This window comes from Leucoraja erinacea, chromosome 1, assembly GCF_028641065.1.
Source record: "Leucoraja erinacea ecotype New England chromosome 1, Leri_hhj_1, whole genome shotgun sequence".
Taxonomy (NCBI): domain Eukaryota; kingdom Metazoa; phylum Chordata; class Chondrichthyes; order Rajiformes; family Rajidae; genus Leucoraja; species Leucoraja erinaceus.
In genome coordinates, this window is record NC_073377.1 from 22,380,292 (window position 1) to 22,403,388 (window position 23,097).

At 41.4% G+C, this 23,097-nt stretch overlaps 1 protein-coding gene across 10 annotated transcripts in view; it reads right to left on the reverse strand.

Moving 5' to 3' along the window:
* Window positions 1–22,639, reverse strand: part of tcf4 (transcription factor 4) — a 618,702-nt gene extending 596,063 nt beyond the window's left edge. Inside the window, exons 1-3 of one of the 10 annotated variants that reach the window (XM_055662829.1) lie at window positions 22,529–22,548; window positions 20,489–20,580; window positions 19,696–19,768 (exon numbers count right to left, since the gene is read on the reverse strand). In XM_055662829.1, coding sequence (XP_055518804.1) covers window positions 19,696–19,768; window positions 20,489–20,560 — 145 coding nt within the window. In that variant the 5' untranslated portion in view covers window positions 20,561–20,580; window positions 22,529–22,548. Of the gene's footprint in view, window positions 1–19,695; window positions 19,769–19,987; window positions 20,445–20,488; window positions 20,581–21,116; window positions 21,394–22,528 lie in introns of those variants that run through there. The other 9 variants (XM_055662572.1, XM_055662498.1, XM_055662915.1 and 6 more) reach the window with 9 other exon arrangements.
* Window positions 22,640–23,097: the final 458 nt, after the last annotated feature.

Here is a 23,097-nt window from a genome sequence, read left to right on the forward strand (position 1 = left end):
GCGGGGGAAAGGGGTGAGTGATGAGGGGAGAGAGAGGGGACCAGGACCTCCACTGAACTCCCCCCGCCGGTGGTGGGGGAGACGATAGGCAAGTTCCTGTGAGGAGGAGAGAGAGGAGTTTGTGAGTGAGGCGGGACAGTCCGCTGTTGGTGGGGCAGGAAGAGACGTCACCATCCCGACTGACAGGAGAAGAGGCCAATCTGCTTGGCGCTGAGTGAAGGAATCTGAGATGTTTAAACCGTGATAACTTTTACAATATACCACCGATCGGAACAAAACTTGTTGCACTCACAGCCCAGGTGAACGGTGAGTAGCCTGGCAAAAAGGTTATTGCGTACTGTTTTTGCGCAAATAGAAAAACCAGAAGAGCACAAGATCAGAGTTTTAGTAATGTATAGAATTTGCAGAGGTGGGATGGGGTTAATTAAGTAAATTTTGTGTTATTTAAAGTTTTTGTCGTAATCAATGTACAATAAACAGAACTTTCCTATCAACTGATCAATCTGCTAGGGTTTTTTATTGTGTAATCATTTGATAATCACAGGCTCCATCAAACTGAACATAGATTCAGAAGTGAGATGCAATGAAGACGTCCCATGCAAATATTATTTTTTCGCTAATATTAAATGAAGAACGTGTTAAGATTGAGTATCACATTGGCTTCAGCAAAAACGAAAGCAAATTACCACCAACTAATTACTCTTAAAGTATGGTTACTGATGTAACATGGGCACAGTTAGCAGAGATAGCCTGCTGAGGAAGAACAGTCTTGCAGTTGTGTAGCACCTTTCAAGTCTCTTTCATGTGTTCCAAAGCACTTTAATTAAAATACTTCTGAAATGCAATTATTTCTGTAATGTGCAAAGCATGGCAGGTAATTTGTAATTGTACTTAGCTAGGTCTCACAAAATACTTTGTGATGACTAACTAGCCCATTTTTGTGGTGAATACATTTTGGTTCAGATAACATGGCCATCCTCCCTGCAATTCTTACATCCAGCCCAGAAACCATGGAGGCACTCTCTGTTTACCGCCTCAGCTGAACGATGCAAGAGTGGGCAGTACAGCACTCCCTCAATTTTGGATAAAAATATTAGTTTAGATTATTTTGCTCAAGTAGAATGCGAGTACAAAACAATCCAAACCTGAAGGAAGTGCTACTAATTGAACCACCGCTGACAACCATAAGTAATGCCGGAAATTATTAATGCAAATAAAGAGAACATTATAAAGTGAAACAATTATTAACAAAGCGCAACCTCCACACAGGATTCCCTATCTGCCTTGTGTGAAAGGAAAGTTGCTGGGCAAATCAATGTATTTTTTTTCAGGATACAATCAGGATAGATAGCAAGACACAAGTTGATGCACTCTGTATGGATCTACTTAAAGCACGAGTTGTTGCAATACCAAACAAAAGGTCGCAACACAAAATAAGGCCTTGTAGGATGATCGTTAAAAATAGAGAATGGTGTCAAATCAAAGCAAGAATAAACAATTTCAGGTTAACCACTGGCTGCCACAAGGAACAAAACAAGATAATTAGATGATCAAGATGAGGAGACAAAATATCATCCTGCTTTGCTGATGGGGGAAAGTGGGGAAGCTACATGGGGAAAGTGAGAAGAGTATTACATAGGGTCTACAGTGGAACAAGTTAAGGGGGCATGAATATGGTAGATGGAATTAATGTGTGGGGTGGGGGGGGGGGGGGGGGGGGGGGGGATAAACCGAAGCCAAGAGTAATCTGGGTATGCTACACCTGAAACATAATTAATTCAGACATAGTAAGGAAATTGTTCAAGAAGGAACATTTTGTGTCTAGACACAAAAAGTTGGAGTAACTCATCGGGACAGGCAGCATCTCTGGAGCGAAGGAAAGGGTGACGTTTTGGGTGGAAACCTTTCTTTAGACTGGTGGTTGATAAGAGAAACAAGAGATATAGACGGTGAAGTGGAGAGATAAAGAACAATGAATGAAAGGTATGCAAAAAAGTAACAATACCAGAGCAAATAAGCCATTGTTAGCTCTTTGTAGGGTGAAAATGAGAAGGTAGTGACTTGGGTGGGGGAAGGATAGAGAGAGGGAGGGGGAAAACCAGGGCTACCTGAAATGAGAGTAATCAACATTCATAAAACTGGGCTGTAAGCTGCTCAAGCGAAATATGAGATGCTGTTCCTCCACTTTGCATTTGGCCTCACTCTGACAATGGAGAACTAGGACAGAAAGTTATGTGTAGGAATAGGAAGGAGAATTAAAGTATCCAGCAACCGGGAGATCAGGTTGGTTCAGGCGGGCTGAGCGAAGGTGTTCCGCGAAACGATCGCCTAGTCCGCTTTTGGTCTCGCCGATGTATAAGAGTCCACATCTTGAACAACGGATACAGTAGATGAGGTTGGAGGAGGTGCAAGTGAACCTCTGCCTAACCTGAAAGGACTGTCGGGCTCTCTGGACAGAGTCGAGGGAGGAGTTATAGCGATAGGTGTTGCATCTTCTGTGGTTGCAGGGGAACGTACCTGGGGAGTGGGTGGTTTGGGTTGGAAGGGATGAGTTAACCAGGGAGTTGCGGAGGGAACAGTCTCTGCTGAAGGCGGAAAGGGCTGGAGATGGGAAAATGTGGCTGGTGGTGGGATCCCGTTGGAGGTAGCGGGAATTTCGGAGGATAACGTGTTGTCTGATGTGGAGGAAGGTAATTAGGGGGACTAGGTCTCTGTTGCGACAAGGGAAAGAAAGAGGAAGGGCGGAGCTGCGGGGTACCGAGGAGACACGAGTGAGGGCCTCATCTATGACGTGAGACGGAAACCCCCATTCCCTAAAGAATGTGGACATCTCGGATGTCCTAGCCTAGTATGGAACACCTCATCTTGGGCGGAGATGTGGTGTAGACGGAGGCATTCAGAGGAGGGGATAGAGTCTTTGCAGCAACTTCTCCTTTGACTCCTCTCTCTTCCTCCAAGTCCAAGGTGTAGCTATGGGTAGAAACATAGAAATTAGGTGCAGGAGTAGGCCATTCGGCCCTTCGTGCCTGCACCGCCATTTAATATGATCATGGCTGATCATCCAACTCAGTATCCCGTACCTGCCTTCTCTCCATACCCTCTGATCCCCTTGGCCACAAGGGCCACATCTAACTCCCTCTTAAATATATCCAATGAACTGGCCTCAACTACCCTGTGTGGCAGAGAGTTCCAGAGATTCACCACTCTGTGTGAAAAAAGTTCTCCTCATCTCGGTTTTAAAGGATTTCCCCCTTATCCTTAAGCTGTGACCCCTTGTCCTGGACTTCCCCAACATCGGGAGCAATCTTCCTGCATCTAGCCTGTCCAACCCCTTAAGAATTTTGTAAGTTTCTATAAGATCCCCTCTCAATCTCCTAAATTCTAGAGAGTATAAACCAAGTCTATCCAGTCTTTCTTCATAAGACAGTCCTGACATCCCAGGAATCAGTCTGGTGAACCTTCTCTGCACTCCCTCTATGGCAATAATGTCCTCCTCAGATTTGGAGACCAAAAACTGCACGCAATACTCCAGGTGTGGTCTCACCAAGACCCTGGGTACCCGCATGGGCCCCAGCTGTGCCTGTCTCTTTGTAGGGTACGTTGAACAATCCCTCATCTTCTTGCGAATGAAACAAAAATAAACCAAAGGAATAGTTAGATCTCAAGTTGAACAGCCAGGTTGTTGTCTCTGCGTCAATGTCTACCAGGCCCCGAGCTCCATTTAGTGGGTGGTAGAGCAAGCACCCAGAGATGACATGGTTGGATGTCTGTTGTTCCGCTCTGCATTCACAGGCTAGGCCCCCTGATCCAGGCGTACACTAGCCCTATCCCCGAATCTCCGGTACATGTATGACTGCATCGGCACTTCCTCCTGCACCCATGAGAACTCATAGACTTCAACTTCACCACCAATTTTCATCCTGCACTCAAATTTATTTGTACCATCTTAGACACCTCCCTCCCCTTTCCTGATCTTACAGTCTTCATCATAGGAAATTGACTAATTCCTGACATCTATTACGAGATTGATGCAGGAAGATTATTCCCGAATCAGTGGAATTCGCTGCCACAGATGGTAGTTGAGGCCAGTTCATTGGCTATATTTAAGAGGGAGCTAGATGTGGCCCTTGTGGCTAAAGGGATCAGGGGGTATGGAGAGAAGGCAGGTACAGGATACCGAGTTGGATGATCAGCCATGATCATATTGAATGGCGGTGCAGGCTCAAAGGGCCGAATGGCCTACTCATGCACTTATTTTCTATGTTTCTATTCATGTCTCTGAATCATATATATATTTTTGTGGATGTAACCAAGAAGTTTGATGAAGGCACCTTGGCACTCCTGGTTTACCTGAACTTCAGTGTGACTTGACAAGAGTCTGCTCCAGAAGGTTTAGGCACAAGAAATTTAAGGCAGGTTGGCAAGCTGATTGAATATTAACTTGGTGATAGTGGCTGAATGTAGTGATGGTGTTTTTTTTTTTTTATGACTGGACATCTGTAATAAGAGCTGTGCTGTAGGGATCAGTGCTGTGATATTTGTTTGAGTCAGAGTCACACAGCATGGATCTAGATGCCAAAGGAAGTAGCTGAAGCAGGTATAATAACAACATTAAAAAAAAACACACACACACACATTTGGACAGGTACTTGGAAAGGAAAGATTTAGAGGGATGTGGGTTAAATCCAGGTAAACGGGACTACTTTAGATGGAGCATCTTGATTGGCATAGAGGGGCTGAAGGGCCAGTTTCCATGCTGTCTGACCCCATGACCATGTGGAACATAAAAATCCTGTCTGAACCCCACTAACATCCTGCCCTCAATCATTTTGGTTACTTACAACAACAAAAAATGAGTGATATGATCTCCAATGCATAAAACCATGCATCAAAAATGTTTCACCCAGAGAGTTGTGAATCTGTGGAATTCTCTGCCACAGGAGGCAGTGGAGGCCAATTCACTGGATGTTTTCAAGAGAAAGCTAGATTTAGCTCTTAGGGCTAAAGGAATCAAGGGATATGGGGGAATCGGAGCTGGGGCAGCGGCAGCAGCCATCCAGCCTCGGAGCTGGGGCAGTGTTCTGGCGGCAGCGGCCACCCGACCCGACCGCGGGCCCAGTGTCGGGAGCTCGCAGGTCACAGGTTGCGGACCTGTTCTCCGGAGCTCCCGCAACAACAGCTGCGTCCGCTGGACTGGAGAGGCTGCAGCTTCGGCAACTCCGACCACCCCGGGCCGCAGAGTTGAACCGGCCCGTTCGCGGAGCTCGGATTCAGCCGCGGGACTGACATTACTTACCATCGCCCGGCGGGGTCACAACATCTGAAGCCTGGATCACCTCAGCACAGAGGGAGAATAAGAAGGGATGAGACAAAGACTTAAGACTTTTGCCGTCCATCACAGTGAGGAGGTGCCTGGTGAACTCACTGTGGTGGATGTTAATTTGTGTTTATTGTGTGTTTTTGTCATTTTGTACTATATGTAGGACTGCAAGGCAACAAAATTTTGTTCAGACCGCAAGATCTGAATGACAATAAAGGCTACTTTTGACTTTGCATTTGAAAAAGCAGGAATGGGATACTGATTTTGGATGATCAGCCACGATCATATTGAATGGCTCACCCCTGTACCTGTTTTTCCTATGTTTCTATGTATATCGTCGAATTAATTAGAAGATAATCTGAACCGATGCAATATCCAAGGGTCCCAACATTTGCCCCTGTTCTATTTCTACTGTCGTAGATTTACATTCTCAAAACCAGACAGCCTGCCACTTCAGCATCTTCCCTCCAGCTTTCACTCCCACTTACTAAAACAGTTTGGAATAGTTATTCTTCAAAATTATAATCTATGATTGGATGAATATTAAATAATCAATAACTATAATCAGAAGTTTGATTAACAGAAAACGAACATTATATGCCTCCCCACATTGTGCTTGATGCAACAATGATTTAAGACAGTAGAACAAATCTTATTGATCATTGCAAGGCCTTATTCCTTGTTTAACCATATAACCATATAACAATTACAGCACGGAAACAGGCCATCTCGGCCCTACAAGTCCGTGCCGAACAAAAATTTTTTCCCCTTAGTCCCACCTGCCTGCACTCATACCATAACCCTCCATTCCCTTCTCATCCATATGCCTATCCAATTTATTTTTAAATGATACCAATGAACCTGCCTCCACCACTTCCACTGGAAGCTCATTCCACACCGCTACCACTCTCTGAGTAAAGAAGTTCTCCCTCATATTACCCCTAAACTTCTGTCCCTTAATTCTGAAGTCATGTCCTCTTACTTGAATCTTCCCTATTCTCAAAGGGAAAAGGTTGTCCACATCAACTCTGTCTATCCCTCTCATCATTTTAAAAGACCTCTATCAGGTCCCCCCTTAACCTTCTGCGCTCCAGAGAATAAAGACCTAACTTATTCAACCTATCTCTGTAACTTAGTTGTTGAAACCCAGGCAATGTTCTAGTAAATCTCCTCTGTACTCTCTCTATTTTGTTGACATCCTTCCTATAATTAGGCGACCAAAATTGTACACCATACTCCAGAATTGGCCTCACCAATGCCTTGTACAATTTTAAAATTACATCCCAGCTTCTATACTCAATGCTCTGATTTATAAAGGCTAGCATACCAAAAGCTTTCTTTACCACCCTATCTATATGAAATTCCACCTTCAAAGAACTATGCACGGTTATACCCAGATCCCTCTGTTCAACTGTATTCTTCAATTCCCTACCATTTACCATGTACGTCCTATTTTGATTTGTCCTGCCAAGGTGTAGCACCTCACATTTATCAGCATTAAACTCCATCTGCCATCTTTCAGCCCATTTTTCCAAATGGCCTAAACCACTCTGTAGACTTTGGAAATCCTTTTCATCATCCACAACACCCCCTATCTTGGCATCATCTGCTTACTTACTAATCCAATTTACCACACCTTCATCCAGAACATTGATGTACATGACAAACAACAAAGGACCCAACACAGATCCCTGAGGCACCCCACTAGTCACCTGCCTCCAACCCGATAAACAGCCATCCACCATTACCCTCTGGCTTCTCCCATTCAGCCACTGTTGAATCCATCTTGCTATTCCTGCATTTATACCCAACAGTTGAACCTTCTTAACCAACCTTCCATGAGGAACCTTGTCAAAGGCCTTACTAAAGTCCATATAGACAACATCCACTGCTTTACCCTCGTCAATTTCCCTAGTAACCTCTTCAAAAAATTCAAGAAGATTAGTCAAACATGACCTTCCAGGCACAAATCCATGTTGACTGTTCCTAATCAGACCCTGTTTATCTAGACTTATTTAGACAAAGACCAACATATTGCAGCGTCAAAAATGTTGCCATATCCATTAATTTACTTAATTATAGTTTATAAGCCCTCATTCCGATTATTACCCACCCACAAAAATTATAATGCACCACACAATATAATGAAGTGCACCTACCACGAAGGACTTAAGGTTGCTCCCATCAGATTACATAATCAATTGATATTATGATACTCATTCTTTTGTTTCTCATCTCAAAGCAAATTCTCATCCACTGTTGGCTAGAAACAGACATCACTGAGTCACATACAACACAATACGGTTTTATTCGTCACATTGCACATAAAGTGCAAGTGAAATGAATTTGTCAGCTGCGGTACAATGATAAAGAACACACAATACACAATAAAAATTTAACACAAACATCCACCACAGTATTCATCACTGTGGCAGAAGGCACAAAATTTGGCCAGTCCTCCCCCATTTCCCCCCGTGGTCTGGAGCTCAACCCTCCGCAGCCGTCGCTGCGGGCATCAGACAGGTAAAAGTCCAGGTAAGTCCAGAGTCAGCACTTCCCCACCGGAGACCGCGGCTTTGGGTCGGTGTAGGCCGCAGGCCGGTGGATGAAGATTTAAAGTTCCCGGCGCAGCCAGAAGCACCGCAGACCGCACGGCCGGCGGTCGAAGCTCCCCTCCAGGGGTGATGGTAAGTCCATGCCGGACCCGCGGTAGAAGTTGGCCGCGGGCCGGCTTTAGGAGCTTCTTCTTCCCCCTCAGGTCCCCACGAGGAATCCCGGACTCCGGACGCCATGTGAAGACACAAATAGACACTAATGGTCCCAATCCCAAATATTAAGATACAATATGGCTAACATCGCAAAATATTTTTGTTAGAATGAATCTCCATTTTCAGAAGAGGAGAATAGGGGATGGAGATAATGCAGAGTAAAATCCTCATGAAAAAGCCTTCAAATAAATAGTTATTCCAAATAGATTGCATTTTCCTTTAAAAAAAAAGGAACACTTTTCACCACTTCTCAATATTTATTGCTTTATTCTTTAGGGTTAAGGATTACATACCAGCAACATGCAATACATTTTCCATCAGTGGCACTGTAAATGTTTCCAAAAACATCCATATCACTGCCGGAGGCCTAAACATGTAATTCACAGCTTTAGTTTTTAAAACTTCATCATATACCAGCATTTTGTTTCCTGCTTGAAAAGTGCACACATTTGCTCAAAACCTACTGAAAGGGGCAGAGAAAAGAATTGATGAATTTTGAGGACATATTGTAAAATAATTTGAAGAAAGACAAGTTTCACAAACTCTTTGATCAGCCATGATCACATTGAATGGCCGTGCTGGCTCGAAGTAACGAATAGCCTACTCCTGCACCTATTGTCTATTGTCTTTTTATAATGTCTATTTTGTTATATTTTAATGTCCACAATGGTCATCCCAAGCTCCCTGTTGCCAGCATTTCAACTACCCTTCGCATTCCCTCAATAACCTGTCCATCTTTGGCCTGGGGTGAAGCCCAGCAAAAACTAGAACAGCATCTTATATTGCACCAAGGTGGTCTACAACTCAGTATGATCGATTAATTTTCCAGCTTCAGATAACCCCTTGCATTTTATGTTAATCTCTTAACCTTACCTAACTCTCTCACCAATCCGTCTCATTTTTGTCAATATCCCACCTTCTGCTCCCACACCTCACTGGACCATTGACCACTGGTTCCATGCCCCTACTGCCTACATAATTGATCTACTAGCTATCCTCTCCTATCTTCGATGTAGCTTCGGTTTCTACTTTTCGAAGTAACTGATGCGCTCCAATGCTGAGAACTATATCCTCTCTTTGTATCTTCCCCTTTGCTCCATCTATTGTGCTTGATTTTGAACTGATTGTATCTGTGCAGGGTTTATCTGATCTGTTTGGATAGCACGCGAAACAAAGCTTTTCACCGTATCTCTGTACATGTGACAATTATGAACCAAAATCTGAACCACACTAGCCTTGGCAAACATGGTTTGGGTGATGCGAGGTGTGTGACAGAACAGGGAGTCATTACTAAAAATAAAAAGGGTTGAGGACATGAAGGCTGCGAACAAGCCATCCCATGCTGCTGGATCTAAAGGCATATCAGCCTGAGCCATTACATCACAGGTCATGGATTAGAGAGGGTAGCTGAAGAAAAATTAAGATAAATCATACAGACACACTAGAAACATTGTGCTACTTTATTTTAACTAATACTATATAGAGTTTTTAGCTCGAGCAGAAAAGATCAAAAGAAACTTCAAAGGACTGCAACCAGTCAATTTCAATAAAAATGTGTACACATCCTTACCAAAGATAAAAGTTACCAGCAAATGGCCAAAGAACCAGAATTAAATTTAGACTAGGCTCCAAAAAAGACTAAGATCAGGGAACAGGACTAAATGTCATGAAGCATGCCTGGAATATAGTAAAAACGCTAACGTTCAGATTGCACAGATACCAAAACAAATAAAATGCCTAAATTATTTGTGGAAAGCGTTGATGTGGACAAGCTTTTCCCTTTGAGAATAGGGAAGATTCAAACATGAGGACATGACTTCAGAATTAAGGGACAGAAGTTTAGGGGTAACATGAGGGGGAACTTCTTTACTCAGAGAGTGGTAGCGGTGTGGAATGAGCTTCCAGTGGAAGTAGTGGAGGCAGGTTCGTTGGTATCATTTAAAAATAAATTGGATAGGCATATGGATGAGAAGAGAATGGAGGGTTATAGTACGAGTGCAGGCAGGTGGGACTAAGGGAAAAAAAGTTGTGTCGGCACGGACTTGTAGGGCCGAGATGGCTTGTTTCCGTGCTGTAATTGTTATATGGTTATATGGTTATAAGCACAACGGATTCCCAAAAAGGAAGAAAGATTCTATGGGGAGTACGAGGCAACCGTGGCTGACAAGAAACGTTACGGATATATGAAGATACGAAAAGATGTATAACACAGCAAAGTGTAGCCAAAAACTAGAGGATCGAGAAATTTTCATAGGACAACAGAAGGAAACAATACGGGCTGAAAAGATGAAGTACGAAGAGAAGCTGGCCAGGAATATAAAGAAGGACAGTAAAAGCTTCTTTAGATATGTTAAAGGAAAAAGAGTAGCAATGTCAAATGTGGGTCCCTTGAAGGCAGACATGGGTGAAATTATTATGGGCAACAAGGAAATGGCAGAAGAGTTGAATAGGTACTTCGGATCTGTCTTCACTAAGGAAGACACAAACAATCTCCCAGATGAAGTGGAGGACAGAGGATCTAAGGGGGTAGAGGAACTGAAAGAAATTTTCATTAGGCGAGAAATATTATTGGGTAGGCTAATAGGACTGAAGGATGATAAATCCCCTGGGCCTGATGGTCTGCATCCCAGGGTCCTCAGGGAGGTGGCTCTAGAAATAGTGGAAGCATTGGTGATCAGTTTCCAATTATCAATAGATTCAGGATCAGTTCCTGTGGATTGGAGGATAGCTAATGTTATCCCACTTTTCAAGAAAGGAACGAGAGAGGAAATGGGGAATTACAGACCAGTTAGCATGACTTCAGTGGTGGGAAAGATACTGGAGTCAATTATTAAAGAGGTAATAATGGGGAATTTGGATAGCAGTAAATGGATTCGTCCAAGTCAACATGGATTTATGAAAGGGAAATCATGTTTGACTAATCTTCTGGAATTTTTTGAGGACGTGACAAGTAAAATGAATGAAGGGGTGCCAGTGGATGTACAGTGGCTTGCAAAAGTTTTCATACCCCTTGAACTTTTCCACATTTTGTCACGTTACAACCACATACGTAAATGTATTTTATTGGTATTTTATGTGATAGACCAACACAAAGTGGCGCATAATTGTGAAGTGGAAGGAAAATGATACATGGTTTTCAAATTTTTTACAAATAAAAAACTGAAAAGTGTGGCATGCAAATGTATTCAGCCCCCTTTACTCTGATACCGCTAAATAAATCCAGTGCAACCAATTGCCTTCAGAAGTCACATAATTAGTAAATAGAGTCCACTTGTGTGTAATCTAAACTCAGTATAAATGCAGCTGTTCTGTGAAGGCCTCAGAGGTTTGTTAGAGAACATTAGTGAAGCCCAAGGAACACACCAGACAGGTCAGGGATAAAGTTGTGGAGAGGTTTAAAGCAGGGTTAGGTTATAGAAAAATATCCCAAGCTTTGAACATCTCATGGAGCACTGTTCAATCCATCATACGAAAATGGAAAGAGTATGGCACAACTGCAAACCTACCAAGACATGGCCGTCCACCTAAACTGACAGGCCGGGCAAGGAGAGCATTGATCAGAGAAGCAGCCAAGAGGCCCATGGTAACTCTGGAGGAGCTGCAGAGATCCACAGCTCAGGTGGGAGAATCTGTCCACAGGACAACTATAAGTCGTGCACGCCACAAATCGGGCCTTTATGGAAGAGTGGCAAGAAGAAAGCCATTGGTGAAAAAAAGCCATAAGAAGTCCCGTTTGCAGTTTGCCACAAGCCATGAGGGGGACACAGCAAACATGTGGAGGAAGGTGCTCTGGTCAGATGAGACCAAAATTGAAGTTTTTGGCCTAAATGCAAAACGCTATGTGTGGCGGAAAACTAACACTGCATATCACCCTGAACACACCACCCCCACTGTGAAACATGGTGGTGGCAGCATCATGCTGTGGGAATGCTTTTCTTCAGCAGGGACAGGGAAGCTGGTCAGAGTTGATGGGAAGATGTATGGAGCCAAATACAGGGCAATCTTGGAAAAAAACCTGTTAGAGTCTGCAAAAGACTTGAGACTGGGGTGGAGGTTCACCTTCCAGCAGGACAACGACCCTAAACATACAGCCAGAGCTACAATGGAATGGTTTAGATCAAAGCATATTCATGTGTTAGAATGGCCCAGTCTAAGTCCAGACTTAAATCCAATTGAGAATCTCTGGCAAGACTTGAAAATTGCTGTTCTCAGACGATCTCCGTCCAATCTGACTGAGCTTGAGCTATTTTGCAAAGAAGAATGGGCAAAAATTTCAGTCTCTAGATGTACAAAGCTGGTAGAGACATACCCCAAAAGACTTGCAGCTGTAATTGCAGCGAAAGGTGGTTCTACAAAGAATTGACTCAGGGGGGCTGAATATTTTTGCATGCCACACTTTTCAGTTTTTTATTTGTAAAAAAATTTGAAAACCATGTATCATTTTCCTTCCACTTCACAATTATGCACCACTTTGTGTTGGTCTATCGCATAAAATCCCAATAAAATACATTTACGTTTGTGGTTGTAACGTGACAAAATGTGGAAAAGTTCAAGGGGTATGAAAACTTTTGCAAGCCACTGTAGTGAATCTAGACTTTCAGAAAGCCTTTGATAAGGTCCCGCACGGGAGTGGTGAATAAAATTAGAGCACATGGTTGGAGGCAGGGTGTTGACATGGATAGAAAATTGGTTGGCAGACCGGAAGCAAAGAGTAGGAGTGGACGGGTCCTTTTCAGAATGGCAGGCAGTGGCGAGTGGAGTGCCACAAGGCTCGGGGTCGCAACTGTTTCTATTATATTAATGATATGGAAAAGGGAATTAGGAGCAACACTAGCAAGTTTACGGATGACACAAAGCTGGGTGGCAATGTGAACTGTGAAGAGGATGTTAGGAGGTTGCAGGGTGACCTGGACAGGTTGAGTGAGTGGGCAGATGCATGGCAGTTATGCAGTATAATATAGATAAATGTGAGGTTATCCACTTTGGCGGCAAAAACAAGGGGGAAGATCATATCTCAATGGCGTAAGATTAGGTAAGGGGGAGATGCAGTGAGACCTGGGCGTTCTTGTAAGTGACTGAAAGTTGGCTTACAGGCACAGCAGGCAGTGAAGAAAGCTAATGGAATGATAGCCTTCATTCTTCACAGAGGATTTCAGTATAGGAGTAAAGAGGTTCTTCTGTAGTTGTATAGGGTTCCGGTGAGACCACATCTGGAGTATTGTGAGCAGTTTTGGTCTCCTAATTTGCGGAAGGCCATCCTTGTGATTGAGGCAGTGCAGCATAGGTTCACAAGATTGATCCCTGTGATGGCGGGACTGTCATTAGAGGAAAGATTGAAAAGACCAGGCTTGTATTCACTGGAGTTTAGAAGGATGAGGGGATATCTTATAGAAACATATAACATTATAAAAGGACTGGACAAGCTAGATGCTGGAAAAATGTTCAGAACCAGGGGCCACAGTCTTAGGATAAAGGGGAGGTCATTTAAGACTGAGGTGAGGTGAGGAAAAAAAAAAAAAAAAAAAAAAACTTTTCACCTAGAGAGTTGTGAATTTATGGAATTCCCTGCCACAGAGGGCAGTGGAGGCCAAGTCACTGGATGGATTTAAGAGAGTTAGATAGAGCTCTAGGGGCTAGTGGAGTCAAGGGATATGGGGAGAAGGCAGGCACGGGTTATTGACAGGGGACGATCAGCCATGATCACAATGAATGCCGGTGCTGGCTCGAAGGGCCAAATGGCCTCCTACTGCACCTATTTTCTATGTCTGTTTCTATGAAACATTGTACAAAAACCACAATAGCACTCTGTTAAAAGGGCTCCTTAGCATTTAAATTACTGACCTCTGTGTTAAAATTACCATTCATTTTTTAAACACGGACACAAAAAAAGCAGACTTTACATCCTTAAACATATAAAACATTAGATCCATGATCAGATATTAATCCATGATGGAAAAAAGTGAGCAGCAATCTATCCGCCTATGTATAAAATATAAGCCTTTATATTGTGAGCAAATGCAACAGATGTTAAAATCTGGAGCAAAGAACAAAACTGCTGGAGGAACTAAGCAGGTCAAGCAGCTTGTATTGGGGAAAAAAAGAGTTCAACATCCAAACTGCTCTATGTGATAATGCCAATGTTATATTTTTGCATAATGTTAATTGTAGGATAATCATTGACCAGGATAAATCTTTGATCATGGCGGCACGGTGACACAGCGGTAGAGTTGCTGCTTTACAGCGCCAGAGACGTGGGTTCGATCCAGACTACAGGTGCTGTCTGTACGCAGTTTGTACATTCTCCCTGTGATCGCTTAGGTTTTCTCCGAGATCTTCTGTTTTGTTCCCACACTCCAAAGAAGTACAGGTAGGTAGGTAAATTGGCTTGTTAAATGTAAAAGATTGCCCCTCGTGTGTGTAGGATAGTGCTAATATGCGGGGATCGCTAGTCGGTGCGGACCCGGTGGGCCGAACAGCCCGTTTCCGTGCTGTATCTCTAAACTAAACTAGATCATCTCTGAAAAAGAATCCTGGAATGTTTTATTCATCTAAGAGACCATAAGGGCCTTAAACATCCATCTAAAAAAAACTGCAACTGGGTTAATGCAGCATTTGGGTGCCACCTTGAATTTTGTGCTTTGGTGTAGGACTTTAAACCGCAATCTTCTGATTCAAGGTGTCCATTCACTTTAAAGGTGAATAATTGTGCCCAAGGAGTCACCTTTAACACAACAGAAACTGGCATCTTTAGACAATCAAATAATCTGTCAATGCAACCTAAAAGAATATAAAAAGGACACAAAGTGCTGAAGTAACTCAGCAGATCAAGCAACATCTTTACTGAACATGGATTGATGACGTTTCTGATCGGGACCCTTGTTCCGACCCAAAACATCAACTTATTCATGTTCTTCAGAGATGCTTACTAATCTTCTGAGTTACTCCAGCACTTTGTGTATTAATCAGCAACTGCAGTTCCTTGTTTCTACTAAAAGACCATAAACTGCTTTGCCTTTTGACACAAGTTCAGCGACAAATGTATCGCAACATAATTATTTGGTGTGTAAGTGTGCATGCTTTGTTCTCTGGGATAACAGTCTGTAAGGGTGGGAAATCAAAGGTCATCCACTCTCTCCATCATCCTTACACCGAATTTCAATCTTGGCTCATGAAAGCATTTAAATACATCTTTTCATACACTATCTCATGTCAACTATCGATTGGTCCTTTCAAAAATTAATAGTTTTGATTCAGATCGCAGGAGAGTGAATACTCGATTCCCCTTGTGGAAAGGAGTTCTGATTTTTACTGCCGCTCGCTACATTCCTCAGGGTAAACATTAATGTCATTAACCATTGTATGAATCTGAAGCAAGACAAACCCAGCAGTAGGTTGCATGAGCCCACCTAAAATTTCACATTACTAACAGGGAAGACCACACAGCTCATAATTAGAAACAATTCTTCAGATCAATTGGTTTTATCCCAAACCACGTTCTTATCACTTTTGTGCAAAATAATCCAATTGAATGGAGAAAATATTAGGTCAAATTACCACATTCAAGTCGCTGAAGTATTTCGCTGAAGCCATTGGTTCTAGTTGTGAATAACCCACATTTTCAATTTTAAACAAGCATTCTTTACTTCTGTTAACTAGAATAGGAATCTTGATACTTAAATTACATTTGCAACTTTACATTTCTGAAGATGCCACTTTTTTGCCTCCACCTTTTTCCCGTTGTTCCAGTCGACATCAGAATTTTCAACATAGACCACGCTAAGTGTGCTAATTCTGACTTGTCAACATAAAACATTGCAACAAAGCCATCTTACTTGGACAAAAGAGGTTACGTTTCCATGTGAGAGGGGAGAAAAAGACATGATTAATGGTGTTGCTCTTATGAGGGCTTAGCCAAAAAGCTGCCAGCAAGGTTTTTTTTGCAGTAAAAAACAAAGAATGGCACAATTGAAAGCCAGTTCCAAAGTCAGCTAAATCAGAGTGCATTTGCCTCCACAGACACCACCAACTATGGTTGACTTCTGATTAAGAAAATTCCCACAGGATGCTGAAAAAAATGATAAAGGGCATTTACGCTCACTACAAATTTGTTGGTTACACCCCTGAGCACCCACAATCAATATATTATGGCATCTCAATTATTTGGAACAAAACAGTAAGCAAACCTCCAGAAGTGCAGAAAAAACAAAACTATTCAAAAGTCAAGACAACGTGTACAAAACATCTTTAAGAAACACTTGTATTTTTGCAGCTAAATTGCAATGTTAAACCCACCAGGCCAAATAAAGCTGTCAGAACCTTTTGAAATTCAAAATGAAAACCCTCTGGGCTACCCATACGCAGTTCTATGCAATTGCTCATACAATTGTTACTTAGGGCCTGCCAAATCTGCCAGCCTGACTTTTACACTTACAGTGCAACAATCAAGGAACAAACAACAGTGAGCCATCTTGCTCCTTGTAATTACTCAATTTAACCCTTACAAGACCGAATAGGCAATCAGGCATTATTGTTAAAATTAAGCTAAAATTAAGACTTTTTACAGCAAATAATTTCATTCAGATCATAGGTACTCCATGTAAACTTCCAACCAATTCTCCAATTTAAGTATTTGGGAAAACTTGCAAATATCATCTTCCACTTCCATATGCTGTTCCATATTGGTAATGTTTTTATCACTACACCTTTGCTCAAACAGTATAATTGTATACGAAACATGATGTAACAGGCGATTATCAAAAAGTGTAATGTATCACTTCCTGAAAATGGACAGATTCAGCTACAGAACAGATTGTTGCTCAGAAAGAAGAAGAAAAACTAATATTCTGAATTGAAACCAAAACACTGCTTCATCAGAGGGGAAAATACATTATGAAATAACGGAAACTAAACATCTATTAAAAGGTATAGCTAAAATCATCTCCAACCAATTAATATACGAAATTTACCAACACCTTTTGTTTTAATTCCTTTGAATTGAATGCATTCAGTTTGAAAACAGTTTTTGATTACACCTTTCAATATAATGTATTTGGAAATCAAAAAAAAATCAGTTATCCTTCTGTACAGTAATCATTGTGATCACAATATTTAACTGCTATCTTTCTACAAGATAATAACAAAATTCCAATTCGGACTGGTGTCAATTAAGTTATTTTACTAACCAAAATGTGTCTTCCTATACTTTTCTATAACAAGCAGGCCAAAAAAATCATATTTGTTCCCGTTGATTTCACACAAAGCCAAAATATAAACAAAACATTCATACAAGTCATTCATTTAACAGGAACCGTCGGCATCCCATCCTGATCCAGAAAGAATAAGTGAATCGCTGCCAAATAAAAAGCTGAAATTGTAACATAGTTATCTTGATCATTCAAGGCTAACATTTAAAAGCAGAATGGCGTTTCTTTGAAAGGTTTTGTCTTACTTTTAACAGCATACAATACTGTGGACTTTAAAATGTAAGGACTTTTAACAGAATGGAAAAAATATAAATACGCCACACCCAAAAATGAATCTGAAATACAATTAGTCACTGATTTTGAGAGAAAAATCCCAATAATCTTCCACTAAATATAATGGTTTTTTTTTTAAAATATACTCCAAGGACAAAAACAAACCTCACTGTTATTGAGGCTTGCAGAATTAATGTTTTATGTGCAAATGATGTTGGGGTGGGTTTTTTTCCATTTATTTCAGAAACCCATATATCCAAAACTGCATACAAATCCCACAGACAAAACTCCAATAGCACCTTTCATCACAGCTCTGATTTTAAACCAAAATGGAGCATTTAAGCAAAAAATAAATTTCAAATTACAACTTAACTGCTTATGTAGGCACTATTCGGGGTAGACAAAGGAGTGGGAGGGGGCGGATGCAGAGGTTTAATCGATCCATAAACAATAATTCTTATCAATAACCTCTATATGTTAAGGGGGGGGGGGGGAGATCTGGAACTCCAATAATTACAAACCTAACATATAATTGATGTCAGCTCTTTATGCACCATTCACAGATATTATATCACTATCCGTTACTACTCTCAACGTTGTAATTGTTTACATTAGATTCGACACATGCATAAAGCATTTGTTTACTCAATCAGTCCCAAAATTCATTGATAAATTATTTACCATAACAAGCAACATTTCCATTCATTTTTAACAGAAATAGATCTATCAATTTCAGGTCAATGTTGCATTAAATACAGAGAACTAAACAGTGTGAAAAACTGAATTGGTCAAGTGTTTTTCACAGACCATAACAAGAAAAAATATTCTAATAAAAAATTCAAATCCCAATACTGCATCACAATGTTACACGATAAATCCAATGACCTCCAATATACAATGGAATTGTGCTGTTTGAAGCTGCCATTTAAACTTCTGATTATAAATGTCAGTTACAGTTTTGATTCAAATATTTATTATTTGTTCCGAAGCATTTTAGAAGCATTCAACTGCTGTGGTTCAAATTAAAAAGGAACAAGCACAAAATCTGTATTTCCTGCAGCCATCTGAAGATTCGAGAACATACATTATTACCTATGAATAGATATTACTTAAAGTATGTCAAATTTGTGCATCCTTCCTTCGTGACAGTTTGTAAATTATTTGTGTTAAAAAAAAAATTGTTCTTATGTATCATGTTTCTTTTCATCCATACATTAAAATACACTCTGTATTACACCTTCTTGATATTTGAGTGAATCAGGTATGAAATGAAAATTCCCACCCACCAGCTAGCATGGCTTAAAATAGCTGAGAGCCAAAAGTGCACCATGTATTTACAAACTCACTTTAAAAAAAAAATGTTTATTCAACATAGTAAATACTAGTGAATGTTACTACTTTCATTCAAAACAAAGCAAAAATAATTCCTCAGATTTAAAGCATGCGCATGTATCAAATATTCTGTTGAACAACGAATTTGTAAGTGGCAGGTGTTCTGTCATCCAAACAAAACTTGATTATAGATACTTTCTTTACAATTCAGCTATCATTTATAGCACCTAAATTCTGTTGAAATCACTATGCTATAAAAGGTTTTAATGAATCAATTCTATTAGCCTTGAAAAAAAAATTAGCTAAATCCATCGGTTGGCTCTCCCAAGTTATTTCCAACATTTGTACACATACCTGACAGGAAGCATCCCTGTCTCCCTGCCCCACCCCCAAAACTAACTTCATTGAATGCCCAACAATTATTTTTTTGTTTAAAACATCAAAAACAGAATGTACCACATTCACATATTTTCTATGCTTCGGCAATTGAAAGCAAGATTTTTGTAGCAGTACGAATCAACCCCGACTCAAAACAACTAAACAGCCGAATAATAATCGACCTGCTAAATCTGTAACAGTCTACTCCTGTTAATACCGTGAGGAAGCACCGTTACTTAAACGTGCGAGATGTGCAGTTGATAAGCGATTGCCTTCAACCGCCTTAACAAGACAGGTCAGAAGAGCGGTCCAAGTTAGTTGAGACATTTGTGCCTGGCATGAATCAATAGAGATTCGTAGGAAACGAAGCTGAAAAGCCCGAATATCCAAATATACAAACATGAAGTAATCATTTACATACTTGAACCCCCGAAATGGCCACTTCCCAGGGACGTTGGTCCATTCTTCCCACTACTCACAGGCGGTGAAAACATCTATAAGAAATCAAATTGCAATAAAAGTGTTTTAAAAAAATGCTCACTGCCCAAAAAGTGTTTCAGATTTCCATATCAGACTTTTTTTTTAAATGACAGCATCTCCTCCTTCGCAATGCAGCCGTGGCAACTCGTTCCCACTATCAATGCTGTAATTTGTTTTATTTTAACAAAAGTCGATGTGAAAAGTTTCGCGGCACTTCTTCGCACAGATCTTACCATAAACACGCCTGCGCCCCTTTTTCACTGGTAATGGATTTGATTACCGATTAACTCTTCGAGCCACTTATCTGCGAGCACAAACGTTAAGGAGAGAGAAAAGCAGCGAAAAAAAGGAAAAGGGTTGAAATCGCCACCGGCTATATTTCCGCCTGGCACTCTCCTGACCAAACTTCCGAAACCCATTTCTCAAAGAGATATTCCTCCAGCAACCATCAAAAGTGCCGTATTTAAACGCGACCTTCGAAACCAATTGTTAGCACATCGCAGGATTAGAATTAAGTGGACTATTATGTGACTTGTTTATTATTTTTGAGGGGGGTTGAAGTTTCTTATTGTGGCTACATTGCTAAATGCACAGAGCATTTTGAAAGGCTAAGAGGAAAAGGGCTTCTGTCTGAACTGGCAACGCTCCTCTCTCTGCCGACTAGCCCTGGCTGGACTCGAGTTCTTTGCCGTGCACTCGCCTTCTCACCACCTGCCATGAATGGATTCTCTTACCGCACTGAAATCCAGTAAATCGCTCAGCTCTTTGTCCGTCCCTAAGGCAGCCATTCGCTGTTGGTGATGCATTTTGACAAAATTACACAAGCCTAGAAACATGGAAAATCAGAAACGAATTCCCAAGTTTAATGTTTTATTTCTTTCGCACTCGATTTTAAAAACAATTCACCAGACTTCGAGTTGCAAAACACACGAATGCACAAACGAACAAGACGGAATCACTGTAGTAGCGGCATCATTATGCAACAGGAGGTACTTAAAATGAATGAATCCGACATCGATTCCCCCTCAAACTCCTAGGTTCCACATCTCCCGATACTAAAAGCAATTTGCTTCCAAACACCCACCAAAGTGACCACACGCATCTTCTTAACAAGAAACAAAACATCAGGACTGGGTTTTTTTTTAATCCTTAAAAAAAATTCCCAAGTGAATAATTTGGAACTCTATTCAACCAGCTACAAAATCCAACTTTTAAGCAAAAACACTTGTCAATTTTAACCTTCCTGGCTACAAAATATAATTCAACATGGACCTCTTAAATACTACTCCAGTGGCATCAGAGACCACAAACTTTTACTGCATCGATGTGTGTTTTGGTTTCTCTTTTTGGGGTTAAAATTACCTTGATCTCTCTTTTTGATCATCCGAAATATTGGGTTTTTGATCAAATGCTTGAAATCCTAAACTTTTGCGGGAGAGTCACAGATGCTCCTGGCCAGCGTTTATTTGTGTGGCGGATTTGGGGGTTGTTTTCCCCCTCTCCCACGAAAAGGCACAGTAACGAGAGAGCTTGGAGGAGGTTTTTGAAAGTTTCTGGAAGAGTGTCTACACTTTGTGGGGATCAGAGCCTGCATGGGAACATTGCTACTCTCACTTTCAATATCGTGACATTTTACCAGAAAAAAAGCCACAATGTATCCAATGTATATCCGGGGCATTTCTGACCTTTTGTAACCCGCCGTTGCGCGGCGCTGTCTGTCTGTCTGCCTCCAATACTGCCTGAGGGTCCTCACAACTTTCAAATGTTAAACCCCACTGCAATATCTTCGTCCAGGCTCTCCCATTGCAAAATAGATGGCTCCCTCCCTGCTCCAGTTATGATGCATTTGAAAGCTGCACCCCTTCTCGTGTTGCTACTATCCCGATACAATGTGTCTAGGCAGCACCCGAAGCTCCATTCCTCAAAAAAGGCAACTTTGCAAACGAAATGCAACTGTGTCATTTGCAATGTCCAACTACAATAAAATGGAAGCGATGCTTTCTCATTTTGTGTGTTGTTGTTATTGCAATGTCGCTGAGTGAGAGAAAATGTTAAACGAGCGAGAGAAATAGAATGGGATGGGTTGAGGCAAGATACTTTTTTTTGGGGGGGGGGTGGGGGGGGGGGAGGTTTGCAGATGTAGGGCGGAAAAGTCAAATTGTTCCATGCGAACTGACAACCTGCGTGCAAAGGACGAGACTGAAGAGCAAAATAAAAAGGAACCACAACCTGAATGAGATGGAATCAAAGAGAAGCATTCAAAATTAAACCGTGTAAAATCGACCTTCAATGATGAAATCATTACAATATTTAAAATGCAAGGTTTGGGTTGCACTTGTGCAATTATATGTCGCCCCCTTAAAGTTCAAGTGCGAAAAGAACGCGGACAGTACACAGAAACTGCTTTTTTTTTTAACAGATCGGATACACACTATTGCCAGTTCCACCTCAAGAAGATACAAAGTTAAAGATAAAGGCAGACGAAAGCGAAACATTTGTTTCCCGGGGTTGGCGGAAGGGATGGAGGAGAGAGTTCCTCGCGGGAGGATTCGCCAGCAACACCCCCTACCCAATGCACTGCACACAACATTGCTTGGATCATTCATTCTTTTTAAAGAGAAACAACCATTTAACCAACCCACATGCTTCCCTTTTTTTAACGACTTCTGTATTTTTATTTTAAAGAAAGCTCCCCTTTCCCTACTTTTTATTTACTTTCTATCAATCGAATATTTTGGTTGGCTGGTCTCTCTCTCTCTCTCTCTCTCTCTTACCCGGTTAGACTCTCGATTCATTTTTTTCCCGGTAAGTGGGTTTCTCAGGCGCAAAGTCTGCGTGCTCTGCAATCCCCGCCCCTCGGCCACATTCATTGGGGCAGGTACCTTGTGACGCCGGGCTCCAAACAGAGAAAGACTTGCCTTCAACCCCCTTGTGTCAATCAACTATTAGGCACGTGTTTTCACACTTGTGTCAAAAGAGCCCACAGAGAACATGTTTCTGCAACCCCACTGTGCAAATTTGTCATTTTCCCCTTTTATTTATATCCTTGTGTTAAGAACCAAGCAAGAGGAAGATCAAACCATTTTGGTTATAAAGAAACATTAGTAAGTTCCTTGTATTCACTGGAATTTAGAAGGATGAGAGGATATCTTATAGAAACATGTAAACGGTTTAAAAGATTGGACAGGCAGATGCCTAAATTCTAGATTCTCTAGATGCAGGAAAAATGTTCCTGATGTAGGGGGCGTCCAGAACCCGGGGTCAGTTAAGAATAAGGGGTATGCCATTTAGGACTGAGATGAGGAAAAACGTTTTCACCCAGAGAGTTGTGAATCTGAAATTA